Source organism: Doryrhamphus excisus, linkage group LG14 (assembly GCF_037039965.1).
Source record: "Doryrhamphus excisus strain RoL-2023G ecotype Guam linkage group LG14, RoL_Dexc_Guam_v1.1, whole genome shotgun sequence".
Taxonomy (NCBI): domain Eukaryota; kingdom Metazoa; phylum Chordata; class Actinopteri; order Syngnathiformes; family Syngnathidae; genus Doryrhamphus; species Doryrhamphus excisus.
The window spans coordinates 11,334,061-11,358,867 of record NC_136370.1 but is presented as its reverse complement, the minus strand read 5'-3'; the positions used below and the strand labels follow the sequence as shown (position 1 = coordinate 11,358,867).

Sequence of the window (24,807 nt, the reverse complement as noted above, 5' to 3'; positions counted from 1 at the left end):
AGTGTAACACAAACGAATGGGTTCATCGCAGTTGTAGTTTGTCACTACGTAAAACAACTTAGACATTATTGTCAGTGTTTATATACTTTGTTTTTTTACAAAGCTCTATTATCGCTCCATGTTGCTGTGCCGTGTTCTGGCCGTAAGCCAGACGCTAACTAGATGTACACGGAGGGCACACCGAGGAGGTGGCCTCCATCGGTCACTCTTTTGTAGCTCTAGCCGCTGTCATGGCGTCTCTCCAGGCGAGGGCAGCCCACAGTCCGCCGAACCGGGCTCCGCTCAGGCACTCTACCGGGACACTGTGCTCCTTCCCCGTACAGAGTTCCCCATGAAACTCACAGGGCAGAAGCTGCTCGACAGAGAAGTAGAGATTCAGCAGGTACGACATTTTGACAAACCTCTGTTGACTTCCTTGTTGGTGGTTTGACCTGCCTTAACGTGTAAAATGTAATATGTTAAGTGTTCAAATATATTATTTCAATAAATAGTTTAAATTTTTATAGCATACCTTTGAATTATTTTAGACATCACTATGTATAACTGAATGCAGGCACAGGTCACAACATTAAAAAGTTTGGTCAACAAAACAAAAACACAACACATCCACAACAAGTTAATGCATCGCATAAATCAACTACTACTACTACTATGTGGCTGATTAACATCGAAAGCAAAGCGGTAAACATAAATGTTATTTCTAAATGCCCACAAGGCATGCTGGGTGGTCCAGCAGCAACAACTATAGGAACTATAAACAATAAAACATTGGCTATTACGGGCCGCAGTTTGCCCACTCCTTTTAAAAGGGGAGCTTGTTTAACTGCCTTACAAACTTGAATTAATTGTTCAAAGACTACCTGTATAACTAGGCATTATTTTTGTAAAGTATTTTTATACATCTCATCAGATTGTAAACGTGTACTGTAGGTCATATACCATTATGTGTTTAGAGCAATACCATTAGGTAAGTCAAGTGTGCATAAATATTATGAAATATGATACACATGCATCTAGTTTATCATACTTTTTTTGCCACATGTCAACTACTGCATCTAATTATGTCTTTTTTTCTTTTTACAGAAGTGTGGATTTGGAGATTTGTATACCTGGCAGAGAGAGCGGAAGGCCAAGAAGGAGTTTTGCCTTCATGATGGACCTCCATATGCCAATGGAGACCCTCACGTTGGACATGCGCTCAACAAGGTCATCATTCTTGCTTGTTTGCAAGTATAACAACCCTAACCAAAAAATTCCTGAATAATTAATTTCCTTTTTTTATGTTTTTATTTCAGATCCTGAAAGACATCCGTAACCGCTTTGAGATGCTGAGGGGACGTCAGGTCCACTATATCCCAGGCTGGGACTGTCACGGTCTGCCCATCGAGCTGAAGGCTCTGGGTGAGCTTGGGGCCATGGACCTCAGCCCTCTGCAGATCAGACACAAAGGTAAGAAAGAGATGATCCTGTTGGACTGGTTGTGTGTTAAGATTTTTGATGTAAATCTGCCACTCAGCTCGCCAGTTTGCAGAAGGGGCCATAGCACGTCAGATGGCCGCTTTCCAACGCTGGGGGGTGATGGCTGACTGGAGCCAGTGCTATTACACTTATGATGGACCTTATGAGGCGGCTCAGCTGAAAGTGTTCCAGGAAATGCACAGCAAGGTTGGCATTTTTACTAAATTGGAGGGTTTGGTCAGGAAGAGCAACAGGCATCATCATCATGCAAGTGATGCAACCCCTTTTATTTATTTTGCTTCGTTTCCATACAGTATATAGGTCATCTTATTTGTCAATAAATATTGCAGCCTCATTTCTTACAGTAAAAAAAAAAATTATTGCTTGTTGCATAATGTATTCATTTCAACATGTTGTCTCTCAGGGGCTCATCTATCAAGACTACAAGCCTGTTTTTTGGTCTCCTTCATCAAGGTATAAATATATTTTGCTTTTTTGTAGCAGATGGACAGAAAGGCAACATGCTATTTTAACAATTGCTAGTCATTTTTTGTCATTTCAGGTTAGCAACAGCCTTTCTGGGCAATGACATGCATTTTTTTATATGCAGTTTTGAGTTAAAACATAACATCATTTTATTACATAATACCTCTTCTGTTAGAACTGCCCTCGCAGAGGCCGAATTGGAATATAACCCAGAGCATGTGAGCAGAGCCATCTATGCCACATTCCCCCTGGACACAGTGCCACCTAAGATAGCATCAAAAGCAGGTAATGCTAATATTCACATGAAGGTCATCCAGATGGGTTATCCCTCATAACCGTATGTGCATTTCTGTCTGCCTTTTGTGCCTCTACAGGTCAGGGTGATATTTCTGTGTTGGTGTGGACCACCCAACCTTGGACCATCCCTGCCAACGAGGCCGTCTGCTACATGCCCAATGCCCAGTAAGCAGCACCAACTCCTGCATGTCTAAATGTTCCTGGAATTGAGAGCTGGAAGCTCATTGGTAGTTTATTGCGGAAATGTGTATGCTGGTAATATGTTCTAATCAGGGCTGTGGAATGATTAAAATTAGTCTACAAATTAATCACCGTTTTCAAATTAATTAATCATGATTACCACATCTCTGTGTGGAGTTTGCATGTTCTCCACGTGCATGCGTGGGTTTTCTCCGGGTACTCCGGTTTCCTCCCACATTCCAAAAACATGCTAGGTTAATTGGCGACTCGAAATACTCCATAGGTATGAATGTGAGTGTGAATGGTTGTTTGTCTATATGTGACCTGTGATTGGCTGGCGACCAGTCCGGGGTGTGCCCCGCCTCTCGCCCGAGGACATCTGGGATAGGCTCCAGCAACCCCCGCGACCATTGTGAGGAAAAAGCGGTAGAAAATGAATGAATGAATGAATGAATGATTAATCACCATTTGCCACTTTGTGTGTGTCTGTTTTTTATGAACAGAATGATAAATTACTGGGCGCAATTGTATATATTTACATGTTTTAATAGCTCAAAATGAAGTGAAAATTTCAAATCAAACTAAAGGTTACCACATGTGTGAAAATCTAGTTGCAGAATATTTGAATCACCATGTTATAATGAGCCATGAAGGGTTGCATTCAAAGACACCACATACCTTAAGTTGAGTTTAAATCACCATGTGTGAGTGTATTTTCTGTATTTTGGTCAGAATAACGTTATTAAAGAGCGGCAGACTCTGCAGGCACGCTATTGTGACTCCGCCTTCTGTCATGATAGAGAGATGTAGCTTGACATAATGCATATGCATTAATGACGATAAAAAAGCTCTTGATGTACTAATTTTTTTGCAGGTACTCTGTGGTGCGGAGGAAAGCCGACTCTCAGCTGCTCTTAATGGCCACTGAACGATCCGTCAGCATGGCAGCAGCATTGGGCACTGAACTGGAGAGTGTTGCCACATTCACTGGTACCCAACACACACATGCTTGTCCAAAAAATCCTAACATTCATTCATGGCTAATGTCCCCTGATAGGCTCAGAACTAGAGGGTGGCATTTGTAAGCATCCCACAATTCCCGACAAGGTAGTGCCACTCTTGCCCGCCAATCATGTGACAATGGCGAAAGGAACAGGATTGGTCCACACGGCACCGGCTCACGGCATGGAGGATTACAGTGTAGCTTCACAGTTTAAACTTCCTGTGGTATGTTGTACTTTGTTGGACTAAATAAGCAAAATTTAAGGACAAATTGACAAGAGTGCTTTGTATTTAATCATCTTATGTTCTACCTAAGGAGTGTATGGTGGATGAGGATGGCAAGTTCACAGAGCTGGCAGGTCCACAGCTCCACCATCTGTCTGTGTTAAAAGAAGGCAATGAAAAAGGTACAAGGAGGACATTATGTTTACCTGGTACCGCCTGTAATATTTATATTCATTCTTTCTGTTGTGTTTCTTAGTCATCTGCATGCTGAGGGAGTGTGGTGCTTTGGTGAAAGAGGAGAATTTCATCCATAGTTACCCATATGACTGGAGGACAAAGCAGCCTGTTGTCATCAGGCCCAGCAAACAGTGGTTCATCAACACGGGTTCACTCAAGGACAAAGCAAAGGTGAACATGCAAACTGTTTGTGCTTTCCGGTGCTTGTGGCAACAAATAGGTGATTTTTTGCATGTCGGCTTTGTTTAAAACACTTGCTGTGTATCCAGGAAGCTCTGCAAAAGGTCCGTGTTTTACCAGAGTCTGCACGGAGCAGCCTTCTGACCATGCTCGACAGACGCACGTACTGGTGTATCTCACGGCAGCGCAGCTGGGGAGTCCCGATTCCAGTCTTCTACCATAAAGAAACCGGGGAGGCGCTCATCAACAAGTAAAGCACAACATGCATCATCATCATTATCATCATTATGCAATACTAAAAGTCTCAGTGAGGTGAAAGTTGTATTTGCCTTTCCTGCCTCTGCAGACACACGATGTCCCACATAGCAACACTCATCAAAGAAAAAGGCAGCGACTGTTGGTGGGAGCTTCCAATCGACGCTTTGCTGCCAGAAGATGTGCTCAAGAAGGTGGGTGTGTGCACATCTGCACAATCAAATTCGATTCTGTGTAAGATTCTGTGACTGACAGTTATTGACTGATGTTTTATTTTGTGTGGTAATCAGAGTAAAGCAGGACCAGCCACTGACTACACCCGGGGAGAGGACGTGCTTGACATCTGGTTTGACAGTGGAGCTTCATGGGCAGCCGTTCTAAAAGGTACATTTGCACCTGTCTGCACACGACAATTTATATCTAATTCAAATTAAAGTAGAGTTGACATCAGATGCAGATTGCATCACCACCGACATCTGCAGCTCAGTGGGCCATCAGCTTTTAAGATGCTCTTAATCACGTCACCTTCCATTAGTTTTATTGTGATGAAAGCTTCTAAAGATTGCCTTGCACAGTCAGCCATTTCATCTAAGTCACCTTGTAAAGACTTATTCTCAAGTCCTGTGCTGGTACACAAGTCCAGTTACTAGAGATCATCATTGTTGTAGTAGTAGGTTCATAATTTGGAAGTGATCTGCATTATCTATAGAGATGTGTTTCTGATATTTTGAGTTGAAAAGTTTAACTTTTATGAGTGATATTATCGACCCAATATTGGTAGACATCCATATTGGGGTTTTTTTTCCCGCTGTAAGAAAACCGATAAAAAAAAAATGCTGCTTTTAATATTCACATACAGCAGGGGTCTCAAACACGCGGCCCGCGGGCCGAGTGTGGCCCGCAGGACACTAGTTTGAGGCCCCCGCCTTGATATGAAAGTTTAATGTTAGTGCGGATATGGATGCTGTATGGTATCATGTACCCAGAAAAAATTATTACGTTTGATTAATGTTCATGTTAAAGGTTAAATAACTGTTAATAGTTATCCTCCCTATCCATGTGGAAGTGGTAAGTTTCTGGCTATTTAAGTTTAAAGGAAATAACTTGAAGGCTACCGTTTAGCTCTCTAGTTTGCGAGTTAGCATGTGTCTCAAGACCCTGCAGTTGCGCAATATGTTGTAAATAAATAGAGTATAAATGTGATTATAGTCGTGTTTTGTCATGTCTACAGGGCTCTAATAATGCTTTGTTCATTTTAATCTGAAAAAAATAATTTGTCTACCCACCAACTATATGTGGTTTCTTAATTTTTTATTATTTGCCGTTTTATTATTATTATTATATTTATTTATTTATTACTGATTGATTGATTTTCTTTATTCTTAATTTGTTTATTTATTTTTCATCTTATTTTGTGTAGAGGAATAAAAAGTAAGATATTTGAGAACAGTGGAATGTTTTATCAGAGCTTTTATTGTAGAAAATTGGAACCAAAGCGAAGTTTTTTAAATTTTTTTGTTTTTAATAAATGCGTTTTTTTTTTTTTTTTTTTTTTGAAAACCTGATGCGACCCAGTCTCACCCAGACCTGAGCTCCAGTGGCCCCCAAATAAATTGAGTTTGAGACCCCTGACACACAGTGTAAGGTCACATCCTTTCGCTTTCCACAGGCTGTTGTGTCCCTGTCCGCTCTAACTGTGCTGAAGTCCGCGTTCACATCTAGGACGCTACCTGTTAGCCATGTTTCTGTGAAGCTGCACTCCCTGAAGGTCTTAACGTTCTTAGTCAGCACAGCCAGCTCGTAGAGATTTCACGCTTCCCGTAATAATAGAAGATACCGAAAGCTTCAATCTCCATTTCCTTGCTTGAATATACTTAATAATACTTATACTTGTATTTAAAGGATGATAATAATAGGATAACAGACGTGGATATCGGACATCGTGTTACATGTTTTGGTTGTTGTCATTCCCAGAGGAGCTGGAAGGAGACTCTGAGGAGCCTGAGTCCCGTCTTAGCTGGCTCCCAGCTTCACTCCTCAAACCGCTGGTCACAGGTTATTGGACCAATTTGTTTACTGGCTGGCACCCTGCTGCTATCTTCCTCACGCTGGCTCTTCTCCTCTCCTTGGCGCTCCAACTGCTCATTCTTATAGTTACTGATGAGCTCTAGCTGTCACTCCTCCTCAACAGCTTACAGGAAGCTGTTGAATGCACTGTGAGGAGCATTTGTGGTTTTCCAAAGCTCCTTGTCAGGTTATGGCCTTTTTTTTCGCACTCTTCCTTGCATGCAGGATTTCTCCTGCTTTGTCCAAAAATGGCGCAAATGCTGCACATCTTTTCTCTACATAGTTTCTCTACAGACTGGTTCAGGTTGAGGCGGTGGTCCTTCCTGGGTTGTTTTGAATGAAGACACTGCTCACTTTAACGTTCTCTCTTATTAAACTTCAGGTCGCTCATCTAACAGTGGATTGCCTCTCATTCTCATATTTTCTCATATTATCTGCTAACCCTGCTCTCTATATTGTTTGCTGTGTTACCATATATCTTTTTTTTCTCCCCATCAATGGCCTCTGAAGAGACAGACAGCAGAGCAGACACGTACGTAGAAGGGAAGGACCAGATTGGAGGCTGGTTTCAGTCCTCACTGCTCACCAGCGTCGCCGTCAGGAACAAGGCACCCTACAAGTGAGTCCAGAACCTCATTAAGACTTGAACATGTGGCTCTGGCAAAATCCACTGTCTCAGATAACATTAACTAGAAAGAGGTATAGAAATGAAACATGGATGGAACTTAGAGTAGTCAGTGTTCATGTGGTCAAGTGGTAGAGATTAGCCATTATTTCAAAAGAACTTAACACATTAGCATTATTGACAAAGTGCTTGTGATTCTGGAGGTGGACGTTTCCATGAATGTCATAGTGACCTGCACCTATATACAGATCCTCACCAAAAGTCAATTGCTGCTCATTGGTCCATGCACCATTATATATGTCCTATCTACTGTCAAAATGACTGCTGTGAAAAAATCGGATCAAAACAAGGCTATTAGTGGACTTTTAGATTAGACAGATGCACCGTACTGTATGGATAATGTCATGTCCACAAGGAAAAACACACAAACCCACACCACTCATAACATGACAGCCTTGGAATAGCTATTCATTTGTTGGTAATAGATTGGACATATAGAAAAATATAATACTTTTGTCTTGCAAACATGGAGTGCTTTATATTGTAGGTCACTGGTGGTCCATGGCTTTGCTGTGAGTGAGAAGGGAGAGAAAATGTCCAAGTCCCTTGGGAATGTTGTGGATCCTGATACAGTCATCAATGGTGGAAAGGTAAACTCACATTGAGACTTGCATGAGAAACGGCCAAGACAACATAGCAGAAAGTGTGTCCCTGCAGAAACTGACAAGACACAAAATAATAAGAACAATGACATCACTTTGTCTTCCTTCTTCCACATGATCGTGCGATCAGGACGCCAGCATGCCAGCCTACGGGGCAGACGTGCTTCGGTGGTGGGTGGCCGAGTCCAACATATTTACTGAGGTTCAGATCGGACCCTCGGCTCTAAACTCGGCCCGCGACAACATCAACAAGGTAGAGAAGATGCGGATTTAGTTTTAAAACCATCTCTGACCTTATTCTTCCTCACACATTTTTCCTTCTTTCTCAGCTCAGAAACACTTTACGGTTTCTACTGGGCAATCTGCACGGCTTCGACCTGCAGGCTCAGGCTGTGGACCCCAAGGAGATGCTCTACATAGACCAGTACATGCTTCATCTGCTGCGCGAGTACAGCATGAAGGTGACACGCTGTCAGAGTTAAGGAACATTTAGCGGAAACCAGCCAGCCAATCAGTGTCTTTCATATTATTTACTGTCTCCAATTAGTATGTAGTTCATCTCAATTTCTGCACTTAGGATTTTGGAATGGAATGGAATGGAATGGAATGGAATGGAATGGCCTTTATTGTCATTATACAAGATGTACAACAAGATTGGAGAGCTTCTCCTTTCAGTGTAGTAGTCAATAAAAAAAAAAAAAGTATATAAAAGTAGAGTAAAAAAGACAATTTAACAAGATATATACAAGATATCCAAAATATACACATAGTATTGCACAGGAGCATATGCAGGAGCAGACATATTGCAGATATATTAATTTTAGTGCAATGATAAATGGGTCATAGTGCAAATAACGACTGGTGTATACTGGTGAGTAAAGTCACATATGAGTGTATTTTGAGTCCATATGTGCCAGATCCAGTAGATGGCGCTGTGGAAGAAAAAAAAGCTGTATGTTGTTCACTTGATTGTTCTTATTATTCATATTTCCAGGTGACAGATGCTTACAGCGAGTTTGACGCTGGCCGGGTCGTACGCCTCCTGCAAGCTTTCATGGCCAGAGACCTCTCCAGCTTTTACTTCAGCATCATCAAAGACAGGTGGCGTTCTCATTTACATATGCATGAGACTCGAGATGAATCTTTGATATTTGAATGAGCCGCAAACGCTACTCAAAAGGATTTCCTTTCTAACTATGACTCTTTCTCCCAGATTGTACTGCGATGCAGAGGACTCATTAGGGAGAAGATCATGTCAGACGGCCTTGGAGGAGATTCTGGATGGAGTGACAAGATCAATCGCACCCATCCTGCCTCATTTGGCTGAAGAAGTTTACCAGCATGCACCTGGACATGACAGTAAGTGGCATTGTTCTCGACTGACTGGTGTCATGTGGTAACTCGCCGTTACTTGAACAGAAGAGGAGACACTGTTCCGAAGCGGCTGGATCAAAAGCAGCTCTGTGTGGAGGCGACCGGGACTGGAGGAGGCGGTGGAGGGGGCGTGCGCCATCCGGGACGCCTTCTTGTCGTCTATTCCAGGCAAGAACGCTGCCCAGTATGACCTCACCATCGCCATTGAGCCTGGTCTGCTGTTTGAGCTGATGGAGGTAAGACCGGTTGTAACTTTACATTTGTTGTTGTTTTTGTTAGCGTAATCCTGCTAACTGAGTTGGATATGAGCAGCCCATTTTTCATATTTCCATCAATTTTCTATATTAATTTTCCATTGTTGTTTTTGTTAGCGTAATCTTGCTAACTGAGTTGGATATGAGCAGCCCATTTTTCATATTTCCATCAATTTTCTATATCAATTTTCCATTGTTGTTTTTGTTAGCGTAATCCTGCTAACTGAGTTGGATATGAGCAGCCCAGTTTTCATATTTCCATCGATTTTCTATATCAATATTCCATTGGCGCTACCTTTTTATTCTATGTCTGCAAATGTTAACATTTTGTTCAATAACCAAACACCTTCTAGTCCCTCCAAGAAGAGCCGTCTTCCACCTCGTCCCAGCTGGCTGAGCTCATGATGGCGGCCCGTGTCAACCTGAGAAGTGAGGTGCCTCGCGACCTTCCTCCTGATGCGTTGGTGAGCCACGGCACCTTCCTCATCAACCTGGAAGGTAAGCGCCTACACCGCTAAACTTACGAAGCTGACACAAGTACGCCTGTACTTTACTCCAAATATACGCATGTGTATAACCAGGGGGCGTTATTCGAGAGGAAAGTAGCTTCAATATAGCGGCGGTGCCCACTTCCGCCAGCCGATGTCCTCGCTGCCGGCGCTACACCGCAGAGTCAGCAGACTGCCTGTGCCCACGATGCCAGACTGTCATCTCACAAGCTCAGTAGTCGCCATGGAAACTGGCAGAGCACGAAAGACTTGAAGCTTCTAATCGATGCTGATGCTGTTCCACGTGAGACACAAGTCAGTATTGCACTTTGTTTTCCGACAGTTCGACTGAGGCACGTCTTGCAGACGAATACGGTTTACTGTATTTATGTTCGGATCGGTCCAAAAGGGGGCCAAGCAAAGGTGACTTTTTATATAATGGCAGAAGCGGTCACAACAGGAAGTGTCACTATGTGAACACTGGACAACATTAAAGATAAGGTGTGGATGAGGTGCCTACCTTTGTATCATAAATTGCACTTATATGGGCAAAGATTAAAATTAAACCAAATAAAGTTTATCGCTGTACATTTTTATTGTTTGGGTTTAGCTAGCAGGAGGAGCTGGACTTTGAAGTTCAGAATAAGAAGGCTTACAGGCACGGGTAGTTAAAGAGAACTGCTTGCATTTACTGTATACAGTAGATCCCCAGCAAATGGCTTTGCACATAAAAATGTCTATTTTTGACTCATTTCTCCCGAACCGTCATGCTATCTTGCGTTTACTTGATTTTTGACTCAACATTTGTAACAGCAAAATAATGTATTATGTTTTTGTTGTTTTAGGTACTTTGTTTTAACTGAATTTATATTATTTTCTATAAGAAATGTTGCTTTTTTTTGAGTCCATTTTTGATTGAGTCAGACGTTCTGGAACAAATTCATGACTTTAACTAAGGTACCACTGTACTTTTATCTAAATTAGCATCAAATTCTTGCCAGAACAAAGTGAAATGTAAGACAAACTAGAGAGGCACCAGAGTGCCAAACGATACTGTTGTGCACATCAACAATGGTTAGGCCACTGTGGGAACACTGGTTGCTGACAGCGGGAACAGGCTCCGACTTAAATGGGAAGCACTAAATAAATAAATCATGTTTGTAAATTGCAACTATATGGGAAAAGAAAACAATTAAACCAAATTGAGTTTTATCACTATTGGAAAAGGTCTTTATTGTGTTGGGGTTCAGCTCTGTGGGAGGAGCTGGACATTAGACTTCAGAATAGAAGGCTTACAGGCACAGTTAGTTGAACAAAACTGCTTGCATATATTTTTAATATACATACAAAAAAATAATTATACTTGACTCTTGCACCTTATAACGAAACTGATAACAAGTGATGAGGACCAACAAGTCTAATATCCATGAGCTCCAGTACTTCTCAATAACACACAAGCATTATTATTTATGCTACGTACAAAAATATGTGGCGATAATGGTTAAAAACCAACTGAAACAGTTAAGCTTTATTAACATTATTAGAACATTATTAGAACATAAGATCCATGACCAAAACAAGGGAAATGTAGTCTTTCTTTCTTTTCATACTCGATGCAATTATGCAGTCTTCATAAAGTCAGATGTCTTCAATAAACCTAAGGGTCAGTCCTCTGTCGTGAGGGCGTCCACCGCCTCCAAAAGGTGTAGTGCCAGGCTGTACTGGGCGTGGTTCTCAGGAAGCATCTCAATCAAGTGACCCACTAGTCTGCTAGTCTGCGGAAGAGGCACCAGGGGGCACCGTAACTCAGTGGGGTCCTGCAACAAGCAAAGTAATTGATGTAGTCAAGCCTGTATGTTGGACTGGGTTGCACAGATTATTGAAGTATTTGAGAATGTAAATAAAAGGAAAAGGTTTGACCTACAGTGAAAAAAATGTACTATGAGAGTGGCAAGGGTTCTCACCATAGCCTTTAACCATGTGCAGAGCGTGGGAGGCAATCTGGCCAATAGCTCCATCGCAGGTTGTGTCTGGTTCTGACTGTGCAGCAGTGAGTAGCTCAGCCTCTGTCCTGTAATCACCAGCAGCTGAGACCCCAGCACATCCTTGTCCTCAACCTCTAACATCACCTAGGAAGCAGAGACCCATACCGAGTTAGCTACCAGGTCAAATCATCAAAGGATGTTAGCCCTGACCTCTTCCGCCTGCGGGTCCAAGCCCTGGTTGTAGAGCTGGCAGACAAGGTGTCGTCGCAGGATGTCAGGGTTGACCTGTAGCAGGCTGCCCAACTCCAGACACACTGAGGGCCACCAGTTGGCTTTGGGGTCACAAGTAGGTAGCAAGGAAGGACTGTCGCCGGGGGTGGAGTTTGATGCATGGTCTACACACTGGACCCACGAGGTTAGCACGCGTAGAAGGAACTGAGGCAGATAGGAAGGTGGAAACAAAACCACAGTTTTGAAAATAAGATCCTTCATTGTGTGTCATAGTGGGGAGAAAAAATTGCAGCAGCAAGCTCTTTGGTCCTGTCCTAATATCCCAAAAAATTGCTCCACAAAAAAATGAAAATATGAATCCCATCTAGAATCCTTCATGGAACACTGCAAGATCTCCTTTGTAAATGGAAGAATGGAAGAATGGCATCAACATGAACAGCCCTGGAACTTGTCTGCCACACCTCATCCGTTAATTGATGTAAATTAATTGACATCTATTATCTTTGTTTATCTAAAATGAATATGTTTGAAGTAGAATATTTACTGGTGGCTTGGTCTTACACATACACACAAATATATACAAGATGCTCGGCAGCAACCAGGAAGTGAGAAGTCATGTCGCCGTGTTGCGTGAAGAAGGTTATGCACTGAAGGGAAATTGTAACGCATGCATGCAAACGAAATCGCACACACACACACACACACACAGTTCAGTTGGAAATGTGAAAACTGCAAATAGGTCTTTTTTCTCTTTTCATATATACCATGTCTATATAGCTCAAGGACATTGTGTGACTTGAAAAATCAGTCAAAATCATAAAAAAAATGGCTGTGATCGAATCAGTTCATTATGAATGATCATTCCTTTAAGAAGATGTAATGTAATCCCAATAAAACCGTAAGCTTTTGTAGCAAAAACGCAAACCACTGGTCCATCCATGACCCTAGTTGTCACGGGAACACAAACCCAAGCGTAAGAGGCGGGACTCCGACATCACTGTTTCACAATTGGTTGCCCACAGAAAGGCATCATTTACACCTCAAGCCTTACCTCTTGTCGTAATAAAACCAGTCCCGGGTCCATGACTCCACTTGGCATCAGCTGAATCGTGGTCAGATCTCGGAAGAAAGCATTCTTTCCCTGGAAGAACATCACAATTAAAAGAGCAAATTCACTAATTAGAGCCTTGAAACAATATGGATAGAAAATGATCCTCACCTTGCTGTCAAACAGGCTGAGAGGTTTCACCTTCAGACTGAATGTCATGGCGGCATGGAGCAGGGACGCTAATAGACAATGATGCTGTACCAAAGGATAGTGAACACCCTTCTGCTCCAGAGCCAGGTCAGCTATGGAGGCAGGGCCCTCGGCACCGCACCACACCTCCTCAACAGACAGTTCGGGGGGAGGAACTTCTGCTATGGCGGAGTCCACCTGGTAGGGAGTAGAGGATGCGGTAAGAAGGAAGAAACATGTACAAGGAGATAAGGATGCAGTCAGCCGTGCAGATAGCAGGCCAAGGATCTCACCCGAGAGCATGCTAGCTGGCATTTAAACCGTAACTTTATGTATATTCGGACACCCTGTTGTACAATTTAGTTTGATTCAATGCATTTTGTACTGCTTTCCTCATAAATGCGGATGTGGTCAAAGATATTATACATAAAATAATACCATCATTGCAGTGAATGATGCTAGGATAGTGTATATGATATAAGCATAGACACAGCAGAGATAAGCATTGCTCATGCTTTTTGCACACTGACGTGACCTATTGGCCATTCTTCATGCCATATCCAGGACTCTCCTTACTTACACAGTGGTTGACAAAAGATAAAGGGCACTGATTCTTAACCAAGACACCAGTCACCTCCATTAGGATCTGCAGCAGCTGGACACAACATCCCAGGAAGGAGGTCAAAGCTCTGTCTCCCATTCCCACATCCTGCACACACAAACATACATTATTTGAATACAGAGCATTTTATGAGGAATTCTCCTTTAAGATAGTTACCCGTCGACACAGGCGATCCTTTGGTGCTTTGCCCACCTGGGAAATCACAGAAGTATAGCATATAGTACATATGGCATATCGCATATAGTATAGCATTCGTATTACCTTTTCAACAAGGAAGGCCGCTGCAGAGAAACGTTTAACAATAAACGTACTCCACATCATTGTGCAAATACCTGCATGAAAAAGATTTATATTTATATTTATAAGGCTTATACAAAAGTACATTCACTATGTGTAACACATGAAAGGCCCACCTAGTTGGATATGTGGACTGGAGACCAGCTTCAGATGTTCCACTGCCTGGCATAAGTGTAAACCTTCCTAGAGCACAATCAGATGAAATAAAGCTGAAAAAAAATCACATTGTGTATATTCATGTCTTATATAGTTTCTACGTGTGGGGAACCTCTGGATCTTTGTTCCATTGCACCACATATTCCCAGCAGCAGTGGGCGAAAAGCAGGTTGGGGGAGAGAGAGTGAGGGAAGCGCTTGCACACTGCTCCCAACAGCCCTGCCATCAAAATAAGCACATTAGGTTTTATCAGTGAAACGTCCATGTCATTTTTCCATAACCGTGTGATATCCTCAAAATTGTATAATCACAAATACATAGCGTCATGTGATACAATGATCACACCAATGTATGTACAGTGTGACTTTATTTCCCACAGACCTGATGTTCTGTCGGCATCCTCTTGACTTGTTTCCACCTCGTTTACGCTTTCTTTAGGCCCTTCTTCTATTACGACATCTACATTGTTATCTTCTCCCTTCTGAAGAATTGCCTTCAGCTGTTCAGGGGCCAGGTTGTGCCTAAACACCCACTTGGAGACGTTGTCGGTGATGCCTCCTTATGTGAAATGAAAAGGGTTAATTGAGTTCTAGTCTTAACACGCGACATGTAGAATATGAAAGAAAAATGGACTTGCACCTGTGCCTCCCTCCATGAGCGTTTTTATAGAACACTGCGCTGAAGCACCCCCTGCTGATCCAACGGGAGGTAGCAAAAGGAGCGTCTGCAGCACCGCTACATCTTCCAACTGGCGAACGCACACCACCCAGTGCTCCAGTTCCAATGATACCGCTTCCCACTCTGACTGCAGCTGTCATACAACACATAGCAAAAACTTCACACATTTGCCAAAAGCAAAGCATTAATGCATGCTGCGTTGTCATAACCATTCGGTTCGGTTTAGTATCTGTGAACATTTTAAGCAAAAATCAAGAACTTCAGAAATATATTACACATTTATTGCAAGGTCATTCTTACCTTGATGTCTGCCCTGCTGGTGATGTTGGCCTTGGCAGCACGTTGAGCAACGAAGGCAGCCAGCAGAGCAGCTGCAGAGTTGTGCGACTGCACCAATATATTGCGTGCCTGCTGCCACCAGGGGGAGACAGACTGGGGGTCCCATGACTCCTCTATAGCACCTAATTAGAGAGGAGGGCAAGAAGGAGTGAAAAGCCTGTGTAGTATCAGTATCAGGAGGTAGGATGATAAATTTTGATGGACGATATATTGTCACACAAATTATTGCTGATAAACTATATTAATGTCAACATAATTTTGAGACAAAATTAACTGCTAATGTGATAATCCATACATTTTCTATGCCGCTTTATCCTCACGAAGGTCGCATGGGGCATGCTGGAGGCTATCCCAGCAGTCTAGGATAGGACTGGTTGCCAGCCAATCACAGGGCACATATAGACAAAAAACCATTCACACTCACATTCATACCTATGGACAATTTGGAGTCACTAATTAACCTAGCATGTTTTTGGAATGTGGGAGGAAACCGGAGTACCTGGAGAAAACCCACGCAAATGCGCCCAGAAGCCGATGCACCAATGCACCCTCCTTGCCTGTTTGGAGGCGAGCTCCTCATACTCACCTTCCATGTTGCTGAGGAGGATCAGTAGTGTGTGAAGGTTTTTAACACTCTCTTCTGTGTTCTGAAGAACATCTTTCTCTCTTTGTAACCACACACTCAGCAACAGTCCCTGAATAAAAAATCATTTTTTAAAAGTCATTAATGAACAAAAACTACATTTGTATTTGATGTATTGTCTCACCAGTAGCTGCTGTGGACTGATGCCAGCTTGTTGTAGTCTGCCACAGATTTTATGCGAGGGGCTTTTACCACACAGGCTCCCCCAGAAAACAAAACTCCCTACACAGAACATATGGAAGTAAATGCAGTATCTTCTTCACTCACATTAACAATACAATTCCTGTTTTGCCTGTGTTTTTGTTATCAAATTGTGAAATAATATTATACCCAGCAATATTAGCAACTGCGTTGATAGAAGCTAATGGGAATTCAGGTAAGCAAAGTAACAAGACAAATAAGGCCATTGAAAGAGAAGTGATAAATAAGTGTGTACCTAACTGATTCCATTCAGCTTCAGAGCGGCAGATGAGCTTCAACTCTCCATCCTCGGTGCACTCCATCTGGGAGAGGAAGGCCTGGACAGACAGGGGTGTATCTGGCGCGTCTTGGACAAAGGAAACGCTGGGTTTGGAAGTGAGCTTGGCGTAGCGTTGCAAGACAAGACTCACACGGGTCACTTCCCCTTCTATACCGTCCAACGATTCAATCTATTAAAGAAATAATCCAATAAATTACATTCATTCAAAACAGCAAATGTCATGTTCTTATACCATATTGACCCAGAACATTTGATTCAAAAAGCAAACATTGTGTTGGTGTGCTTGTTCCCCTACAGACTGGCAGCACTCAGTGTGTGCAGCAGCGTGCACAGATTGGATGTCAGTGTAGAGCTGAAGCAGTTTCAGCTGGGAGGAGCATTGCTGCAGTAAAGCCGGATCCACTTGTTGAGGGTCTAGTACAAGAACATTTGGTACACAAAAATAACCAAATCAAAACATGACGTTCTCTTCATGAAACATGCTGTCTTTTAATTGAAGAAAGTTGTTCCACCTTGCTGCTGAAGAGCGCTGAATAAAGCGTGTGTGATGTTTGTGAGACACAAGACAGGAATGTTGTTGCTGGATAGCAGAGACTCCAAAGCCTAAAAGTAAAACTAGACTTAGAAATGGGACCGAGTGTCGTATGTGTATGTTCCCATTTGTAATACATTTGTGATCATACCTCTTTTTTAATGGAGCAGTGTTTGATATCCAGAAGCACGCTTTTGGCTTCATTCTCCAAAATATCTGAAAAGAGAAGAAAGCATGCATCCAAAAAATAGTAATGATATTATATCTTATGGTTGTTGGTCTCTTACCAGGTTCCAACTCGGCAGTCTTGAGTATTGTTGTTAGTCTCTTTAATAAATGCATATCTTTAGCTCCTTCACTTTTTTTGTCACTGAAATGAAAATGACCATAAGGTAAGGTTTGTTGACATTTCCTTAAGGTCAAACTTAATATGTTTTATGTAATAAACGTAAAACTATCTTACGGAGGTCAGACATATTTGTATTGGAATATAATAAATCGGGCAATCCTCAAATACGTTACAAGTTGACTATTACAAAATGAAGTAGCAGTGTGTTCAAATGAAACCTGAGGGCCAAATGGAAGGGAACAGTCACAGTCCTCAGTGCTCCTGTGATGGGATCTAGCAAACAGACTTGTTGGGTGTGGAGCTGCCAGCCCTGACTGGTCACACTGTTCACCCCTAGTAGACGGTAGCCAGCATACAGTAACCTGCACCAAATATAGAGCAACACATGTACAAATGATAGGATTGTAAACAAATAGTGTTAGCCGGAGTGTCCGTGCAATGCTATTTGTATTTAGACCGTTAAGCTGGGTTTAAACTTTCATCCTCGCATTTCATAAACACTGCTTAAGTCATGGCTTTGTGTGTGTACCTGCAGTGCTTTCCAACAGTGAAGGCACCAACTCGAGGCCCATGCTGCATTGCCCATATCTCCAGAATCCCTCTGCGGGGGGCATAGATGACCAAAAACAGTGCATGGCGTCTGGGAAGGGAAGCCGAGGTTGAGGTTGAGCTTTCCCGACTGATTCGCTCCTCCGGAACATGCAGCCAACCCAGCTGGGCATCTCTGTAACCTTTCAGTAAATACACAGACATGCTTGTATGAATGAGTCAACTGCCTCTGGGCACAACAGAATCAGTTCTTGTCCTCTGGCAGCCACTACCAGGACAAACAAAAACACTAAATTCCCCTCAGCATCACCCACTTCAAAGAGTTGACTCATCTGAACATTATGTTCCTTTATCCACATTTTACAAAGTAATGTCTGTATCAGGGGCTATATGTCTGTGCATACTGTTTTTCTCTTGGTTCATAACAATCTGTATACTTAGTGTTAACTTCTATTAGTGCTTATATAGCAAATACTGTACTCAATTAACTAGTATGGGAGTGACACCGTTGAAAACAAATTGGACAAAAATTAATCTCATTGCAGTAATCTAAAAATATGAGCCATGATTATGTAAGTAGTGCTAAGTAGTAATGATAGGTATGCAAAAGAGGTGATGTAAAAGTTATTATAAAGGTTTGTAGCTTGAAACTATGGTATTAACTACTTGTGTACATTTGACTATGTTTAGCCTTGCTTTCTGCTCACCTTTCCACATGCGAATGGCAATCCCTCGGGTCAAGTCCAGCAATGTAACTCGACCAAAGTCATCAGTCACTCCAGCCAGCGTGTTGCAAGGGGACAGGCAAATGGATTCACCATGACGACGAGAATCTGGGAGACCAAACCTGAAGACCGGAAAACATGAATACCGGAGATCATGTTAATATTCCAGTATCAATCAAGCAAATGGGAGTGTGACTTTTATTTTAATTTCCGTTAAGATTAGGATTGGCACCTGATCCCCAAGGGTGTTGCAGGTTCCACCTTGGGCCTGTGTTTCTGGACAGTGTCATCTTCATTCTTATTCCTGCTCCATCCGAGCCAACCACTGGGGACAAAGACATGAAGGACAAAGTCAAGAAAGTAAGTCGAAGTCGAATAAAATGGTACCTAAAACTGCTTCAGTTTTTGTGTTCAGTACAACAGAGTATTGCTAACATTATGCCATAGTATATCTTTGTAAGCAGATGGGGGGGCACTCAAAGATATACAACTCACTATGAAAATTGAGTTGGAGACAGCAACATTATATTGCTCATTCTGGCAACTTTTTTTTCCAATTCAGCTCTTTCATTTACTTTTCATTGTTTTTGTATGCATGTGAAGGCATTCACACCTGGCTGCACTAAAGAGTGCTGATGTAAGTTTACTGGCCACGGCGAGCGCCACATGGGAAAGAAGAGGTTGGGAGCTTCCCTGGGGACACAAAAAACGAGCATAATTATGAGATGAAAATAAAATATATATATTTTCATCTGAGTCAAGTCATAAATACAAATTTTCCAATTCACCCTTGCGCCTTGACTGCAAGTCTGTGTGACAGTTTTCACCAACTCACCTCGACTGCATAGTAAAAACCAGTGTACGGGCCGCCTCCTACGGTGACGTACTGGCTCATGGCAGGGGGGTTGCCTTTGACTGAAGCTTTGAACCCCCCCAAAATAGAGGCATTCTTCATCTGATCAAACACATTCAGTGTCATGACACCTAGCAGAGGGAGAGTGACAGATAAAAACACAAGATACATAGAAAACCATAGTAGTAAGTGTATATAGTATAATAGGGTAATAGGAAGTGATAGAAAAACAAAAACATCACATCATTAACTGTATTAGTCTTTAAAACAAAGAGAGACAGCCATCATAAAATGTCCAATAATAGTGTTTACATAGTGGGGATAATTGCATAACTTGCTGGGCTTTTATTTCCAGCAATGAACAATCACAATTGTTTGTTTAGGGTGTGATTCTCAAATCCCTCTCGGTGCCGCCATTTTTTTCAAGACACACAAAATTTTGTGTTCTACAGCTACATAAACATAGTACGTACCAAAAGAAAGATTAGACTCTTAACTTTCATCAGAAAAAGTTTCTTTCTACCGTTTTCCGTTCTTCAGTGATCAGCATTAGAACATAGGTACGTTTTTTAATAAAATAAAAGAGAGAAAAACAGGTTTTTAAGAAAATATATATTTCAAGCATAACTTTCACTTTCACACAGATTTAGCCATATACTATATTCAGACAAAACCACATTTATATAAAAGCAGCGTGAAAGTGCTAGAAGCAATGTAATGTGGATTTTCAAAGCAATACATTCAACAAATCTGAACATCTGATCATCACAAGTTCACAGGACTAGAGTAATATATTTCTTTGAAAACAGTTCATTTGTTTCAAAAGGCATGCAAAATGTCTTCCCCGTATTTATTTTTTATTCAGAAACAAAAAAATCACCATGTCACTTAATAACTTTTAAAAAAGCTTTGTAACTGTAAATATACTTTAAATAATACACCCTAATGTCAAAATTGGGCCGAAACAATTCGTATAGCTACCATTATTGTACCACACACCTGAGACCTTGTGACACTAACAAGTCATGTGACAGCAGTAAGAAAAAAATGATGAATTGGGGCCAATTTTGACATTTCATTTAGGGGTGTATTCAGTTTTTTTTTGCCAGTGGTTTAGACATGAGTGACGGTGTGTTCAAATGTAAAACATTGTGTGTATTTTGCATGATTTTAGAATCTTGCTGAGGTCGCATAGAAGTGTACAAATGTACACGTTTGTATTTCTGTGATTAACTTACCCACACTACAGTGGTCTACAATAGTGTCCATGTCTTGCAGACCCCACTTCTTATAGGCCAGAGGAGGCGGCTGAACCACATCGCTACCTGCAGCTGCAGCTACATGCACAAGAATACAAAAAGGATTCAAAGAAGGATTGTGCTAGGCTAAATTTTGCTGGTCGATAATTATGCTATTCCTTATCGACCGATATTCAATAATTCTGACTTTAAAATAAAAATTATCATTAAGATTATTATCTACATGTGTGAGGCATACCGTATTATCTCCGAATTGCAGAGCGTCACCATGTCACACACAATTCCTACGCCTGGGGTCAAAAGAACTACACATACCCAGCACCAATAGGTGAATAAAACACTACCAACGTACAATGCAGAATATTAACCAACTTATCTGTGAGCTCTAACCATATTTTTTTTAAGTCTTTTTTTTTTTTACAAAAAACTGTACAACAAATGAAGTACTCCTAGCGACACTACATTATGTTACGGAAAAACACTCTTCAATAAAACCTACACACACATACAGTGTGTACACAATAAAACCCATCACTGTAGCAGCATTGTTACTGTGAGTATGTGTGTATCTGCATACCTAGTGGTTAACATCATTTCCCTGACTAGCCAGGACAAAAAAATCTCAATTCATCAAAATACTGCATAACCCCATGCTAATTGTTAACTTTCCAACAACAGAAGAGTGGCACAGGCAGCAGTACCTCTTGCCACCTGGTTACGGCAAGCACGCAGAGACTGAAAGAGGCTGAAGCCATCTATGGTAACCAGAGCAGCAGGATACAGGATGCTCAACTCTTCATGCTGTAATATAAAAAAAAGTTCATGGTGATGAGTACAATGAAGAATGTTTTATTATCCATCCATCTTCTATGCAGCTTGTCCTTACTAGGGTAGCAGCGATGTTTTAATATTTCTAAGTAAATTAAAATATTTTACAAATCTGCTACCTGCTCAGTTACACCAGGATGGCGAGGAACCTCATATGTGCGACACTTCAGCCTTAGAACTGGGTCCTCATGAAGCAGCTGGGCCAGAAGAAGAACCCCATTCTAACAAAAAAAACGACATCATAATGTTGAATAATTCCAGAATTTTAAGCATTAGAGCATGAATAGATCCTCGATGATGATGAGATTGAGAAGTACCTCTGTATAAAAGCGGACAGTGCCAGAAGTGAAACCCACAACAACACATGTCCAGTCGGGCCGTCCTGTGGAGCTCCTAAAAATAAAAATACAAAACCATACTGGTTAAGTCACCTTTTATTACTCATATACAAGAAAATAGCAATTCTTCAGAATTAAAACAAGCTCACCTTTTCTGACTCGCCAGTGGTATACAGATGGCGCTGCTCACACACTCACTGCAGAAATATATGAAAATAAACATTGTATCTTTGAATGACTTTCAGTATTTCTCCTCGATTTTCTGTCAGCTGGGGATAAGTGGCATAGAGAATTAATGAATGATTCTCACCCGTCATCAGTGCTGAGTGTTCCACTCCAAGACACATCCAAGGTAATCTCATCTTTGCCACCACTATCTGTTCGCCACTTGGCTGTAAGAATCAGGAGTTTAAAACAGAGAAATACAACAAGACTGTTTACTGTATCCACATCTGACCTGATAGAAAGACAGCCTTTTGTTCATGGGCCACCACCAGTAGATCTGAGCAGGGTGACAGAGACACAATGCAGTCTTGCAGCCAAAGTCCACTTAACTCTGTTGGCTCCTCCACCTGTGGGTTGGTTACATTGGTGTCTTTCATAACAAACTAACACAATGTCATGTGAATAGCCACATATGCATAACTACAAATTAAGCATTAATGATAAGCATAATCAATAGTGCATCTGCTGCTAAATTTTGCAAGGACATAATTGGATTCACAGATAATGCAAAATGTCGGACAAACCGATGAGGCTTCTTGCTCTTTGCTGTTGTCACCTTCCCATGCTGACTCCCAATCAGAAGTGTCCCATGACAACTCATTTTCTGCCACAGAAGAGGAAGAAAAATTCCAGTAGACTGAGCAGCTATGAAAATCAGCTTGTATGTACAGTACGTGTGTGTGTTTATTTAGGTATTTATTTAGGTGTGTCATGCCCGTGTAAAAAGGAAATGTGCCTGTCCGTCGATGATGGTTACCTGTCTGATTCTTCTCCCGTACTGGCCCAGTTTGATCGTGGAACAAATAGTCCCTGACCTTCTTGAGGTCTTGGAGACGACAAAATTCCAACAAGCCACAGGACATTTCGTTCCGGTCCTGCCAGGACCCAAACTAACATCAAAAGTCTCCAGTTAGCTAACTCGCTAACAGTCCAGTTGTAGAAGACCACGTAGCCTACAATTTCAGGGTATTACGTGTACTGTCACGCTAACCTTATGACAGTAAGTGTACAATAGCACTTTATTTTTATTAGTATAAGAAAACCTGTAGTGAAGAAACACAAATAAGAATCTATCATCCGATATTTACTGTTCGGGTATGTTGATGACAATTCGCTAGCATAATATTGGTTTGCTTCCGGGTTACGTTGGAGTTAGATTTTTCAAAATAAAAGCTGAATGTCACTGAAACTTTAGGAAAAACTACAAATAAATACTGTAAATAAGAGGAGTAATATCAAACTAAAGCTGACTGTCATTTGTGTGTTAACATATTTGCTCACTACTGTTTTGATCAATTGTGTCTGTCCACAGTGCGGCTCATAAGCGATTTATTTTTTATTTTGTTATTACACTTATCCTTACTATACTTATATAGTAAGTAAGTTAAGATATCAGATCCATGCTGTTTTATCTTAACATGCTTAATAAACATCCATCACATTGTTTAATGTATCTGTGTGTGGCCCTCATTTAGTAAAATACAATCTATTTTAGATGGTAGTGTGTAACTGTGGTTACTAAGTGACTTCCGGTTGGGGAAGTGTGCACGTGTGCACATTATTTTGCTTATCTAAAAGGTCGTAGATGAGTTTTGCTACTTTTGATGTTGAGCTGACTTATGTTGTTTTTATTTTCTAAAGTTATTGGTTTATTACATTTTGGAGACAATGCAAAACAGGATATTATGTGGGTTATTAGTGAGAGAAATACAATGCACAGGTGCTGCTTTATGAGGAGATTATAATAAGTAGCTGCAGTGGTCAGCTACAAGTCAAAGTATCCCACAGGTCCACTTTTTGAAATCATTGTGTTCATAATCACTTCATGACTCTCTCTGCCTGGGCTTTTGTGAGGAAAAAAACATTAACGTTTTCTTCCAGGAAAGTCGTGATCATCATAACCTTTTTTTCCATGCTTTCATGCAGTATGCATGCTACCAGGGTGCCTTCTGAATCTTCACCAACAATTATACCACAACCTACATCCAAAGCACACACATGCATGAATAAACATTTCAAATTCTCCTCTGAAGTCTGCCCAAATGGTTCTGTTGTTGATAAGACCTCAAACACTTTCAGGCTTGTTTTCTACTGGGGGTGTTTGGGCTTTGGTAAGCATTTATGGAAATTATTCAGTTATGTTAGAAACCATTGATGCCACATCTTTTCTTTAAAAAAAAGGTTGATATTACATTTTATTTATTTATTATATTATTTATTATTTATTTTATTACACTATAATCATGGACACTCCTCCAGACAGTCAACAAAAAGTGTCATTATAGCAAAAGAAAATCAAAAAGGAAGCATGTATAAAACAGATTTTGTTTTATATAATATATATTTTTTAAATACATTGTAAATTTGATTGTTAAAGTATTTTTAATGTTGCGTTTTCAAATATTTCTACAAATGCACTATAAAGAGTTAAGCATTCCAAGCTTCTATAATGGACATATACTGTAGGAGGCTTCTTTGATTTATGAAAGACAAGCAATCGGAAAGATGAGAGGTAGTTACGTAGGTAGGTATTGCATCCTATCGGACAAAAATACATTTAAATCAATTGTTAACTTTGCCCCCTGATTTCTACCATTCAACATATCTGTGTAACATTTCAGCAGCTTATCACACCAAGGGTCCATTTTCCACAAATTGTCTTTACAGTCAACAGAGATTACAGCATTATG

General features: G+C 41.2%; 2 protein-coding genes across 5 annotated transcripts; one reads left to right on the top strand and one right to left on the bottom strand.

Moving 5' to 3' along the window:
• Positions 1-11,108, top strand: iars2 (isoleucyl-tRNA synthetase 2, mitochondrial). 3 transcript variants are annotated; one of them, XM_078796007.1, is made up of 24 exons: positions 1-382; positions 1,084-1,206; positions 1,296-1,449; positions 1,517-1,665; positions 1,883-1,932; positions 2,120-2,229; positions 2,319-2,406; positions 3,296-3,411; positions 3,479-3,648; positions 3,740-3,830; positions 3,905-4,056; positions 4,155-4,315; positions 4,412-4,514; positions 4,611-4,704; positions 6,295-6,375; positions 6,898-7,006; positions 7,560-7,662; positions 7,805-7,927; positions 8,004-8,135; positions 8,669-8,775; positions 8,888-9,033; positions 9,097-9,284; positions 9,656-9,800; positions 9,884-11,108. In XM_078796007.1, exons 1-24 carry the CDS (start codon positions 119-121, stop codon positions 10,027-10,029), a joined length of 3,105 nt encoding a protein of 1,034 aa, XP_078652133.1. In that variant the 5' UTR covers positions 1-118; the 3' UTR covers positions 10,030-11,108. The 3 variants fall into 3 exon arrangements, with proteins under 3 accessions (XP_078652133.1, XP_057945985.2, XP_057945986.2); XM_058090002.2 differs by having other exon boundaries at positions 9,094-9,284; positions 9,884-11,107; XM_058090003.2 differs by lacking the exon at positions 6,295-6,375 and having other exon boundaries at positions 9,094-9,284; positions 9,884-11,106.
• Positions 11,109-11,150: 42 nt separating this feature from the next.
• On the bottom strand, positions 11,151-23,251 carry rab3gap2 (RAB3 GTPase activating protein subunit 2 (non-catalytic)). Of its 2 annotated transcripts, none has more exons than XM_078796003.1 (35): positions 22,875-23,251; positions 22,642-22,721; positions 22,350-22,464; positions 22,203-22,284; positions 22,042-22,089; positions 21,872-21,947; positions 21,674-21,775; positions 21,428-21,527; positions 20,706-20,804; positions 19,450-19,598; positions 19,228-19,307; positions 18,847-18,939; positions 18,597-18,736; positions 17,870-18,071; positions 17,559-17,702; positions 17,279-17,361; positions 17,143-17,207; positions 16,972-17,062; positions 16,728-16,873; positions 16,415-16,628; positions 16,103-16,200; positions 15,922-16,030; positions 15,297-15,457; positions 14,958-15,129; positions 14,700-14,876; positions 14,431-14,537; positions 14,279-14,345; positions 14,127-14,197; positions 14,022-14,057; positions 13,878-13,952; positions 13,226-13,441; positions 13,058-13,147; positions 11,986-12,210; positions 11,755-11,919; positions 11,151-11,607 (listed from the first exon to the last, which is right to left on the bottom strand). In XM_078796003.1, exons 1-35 carry the CDS (start codon positions 22,978-22,980, stop codon positions 11,455-11,457), a joined length of 4,137 nt encoding a protein of 1,378 aa, XP_078652129.1. In that variant the 5' UTR covers positions 22,981-23,251; the 3' UTR covers positions 11,151-11,454. The 2 variants fall into 2 exon arrangements, with proteins under 2 accessions (XP_078652129.1, XP_057945984.2); XM_058090001.2 differs by having other exon boundaries at positions 16,755-16,873.
• Between the last annotated feature and the right edge of the window lie 1,556 nt (positions 23,252-24,807).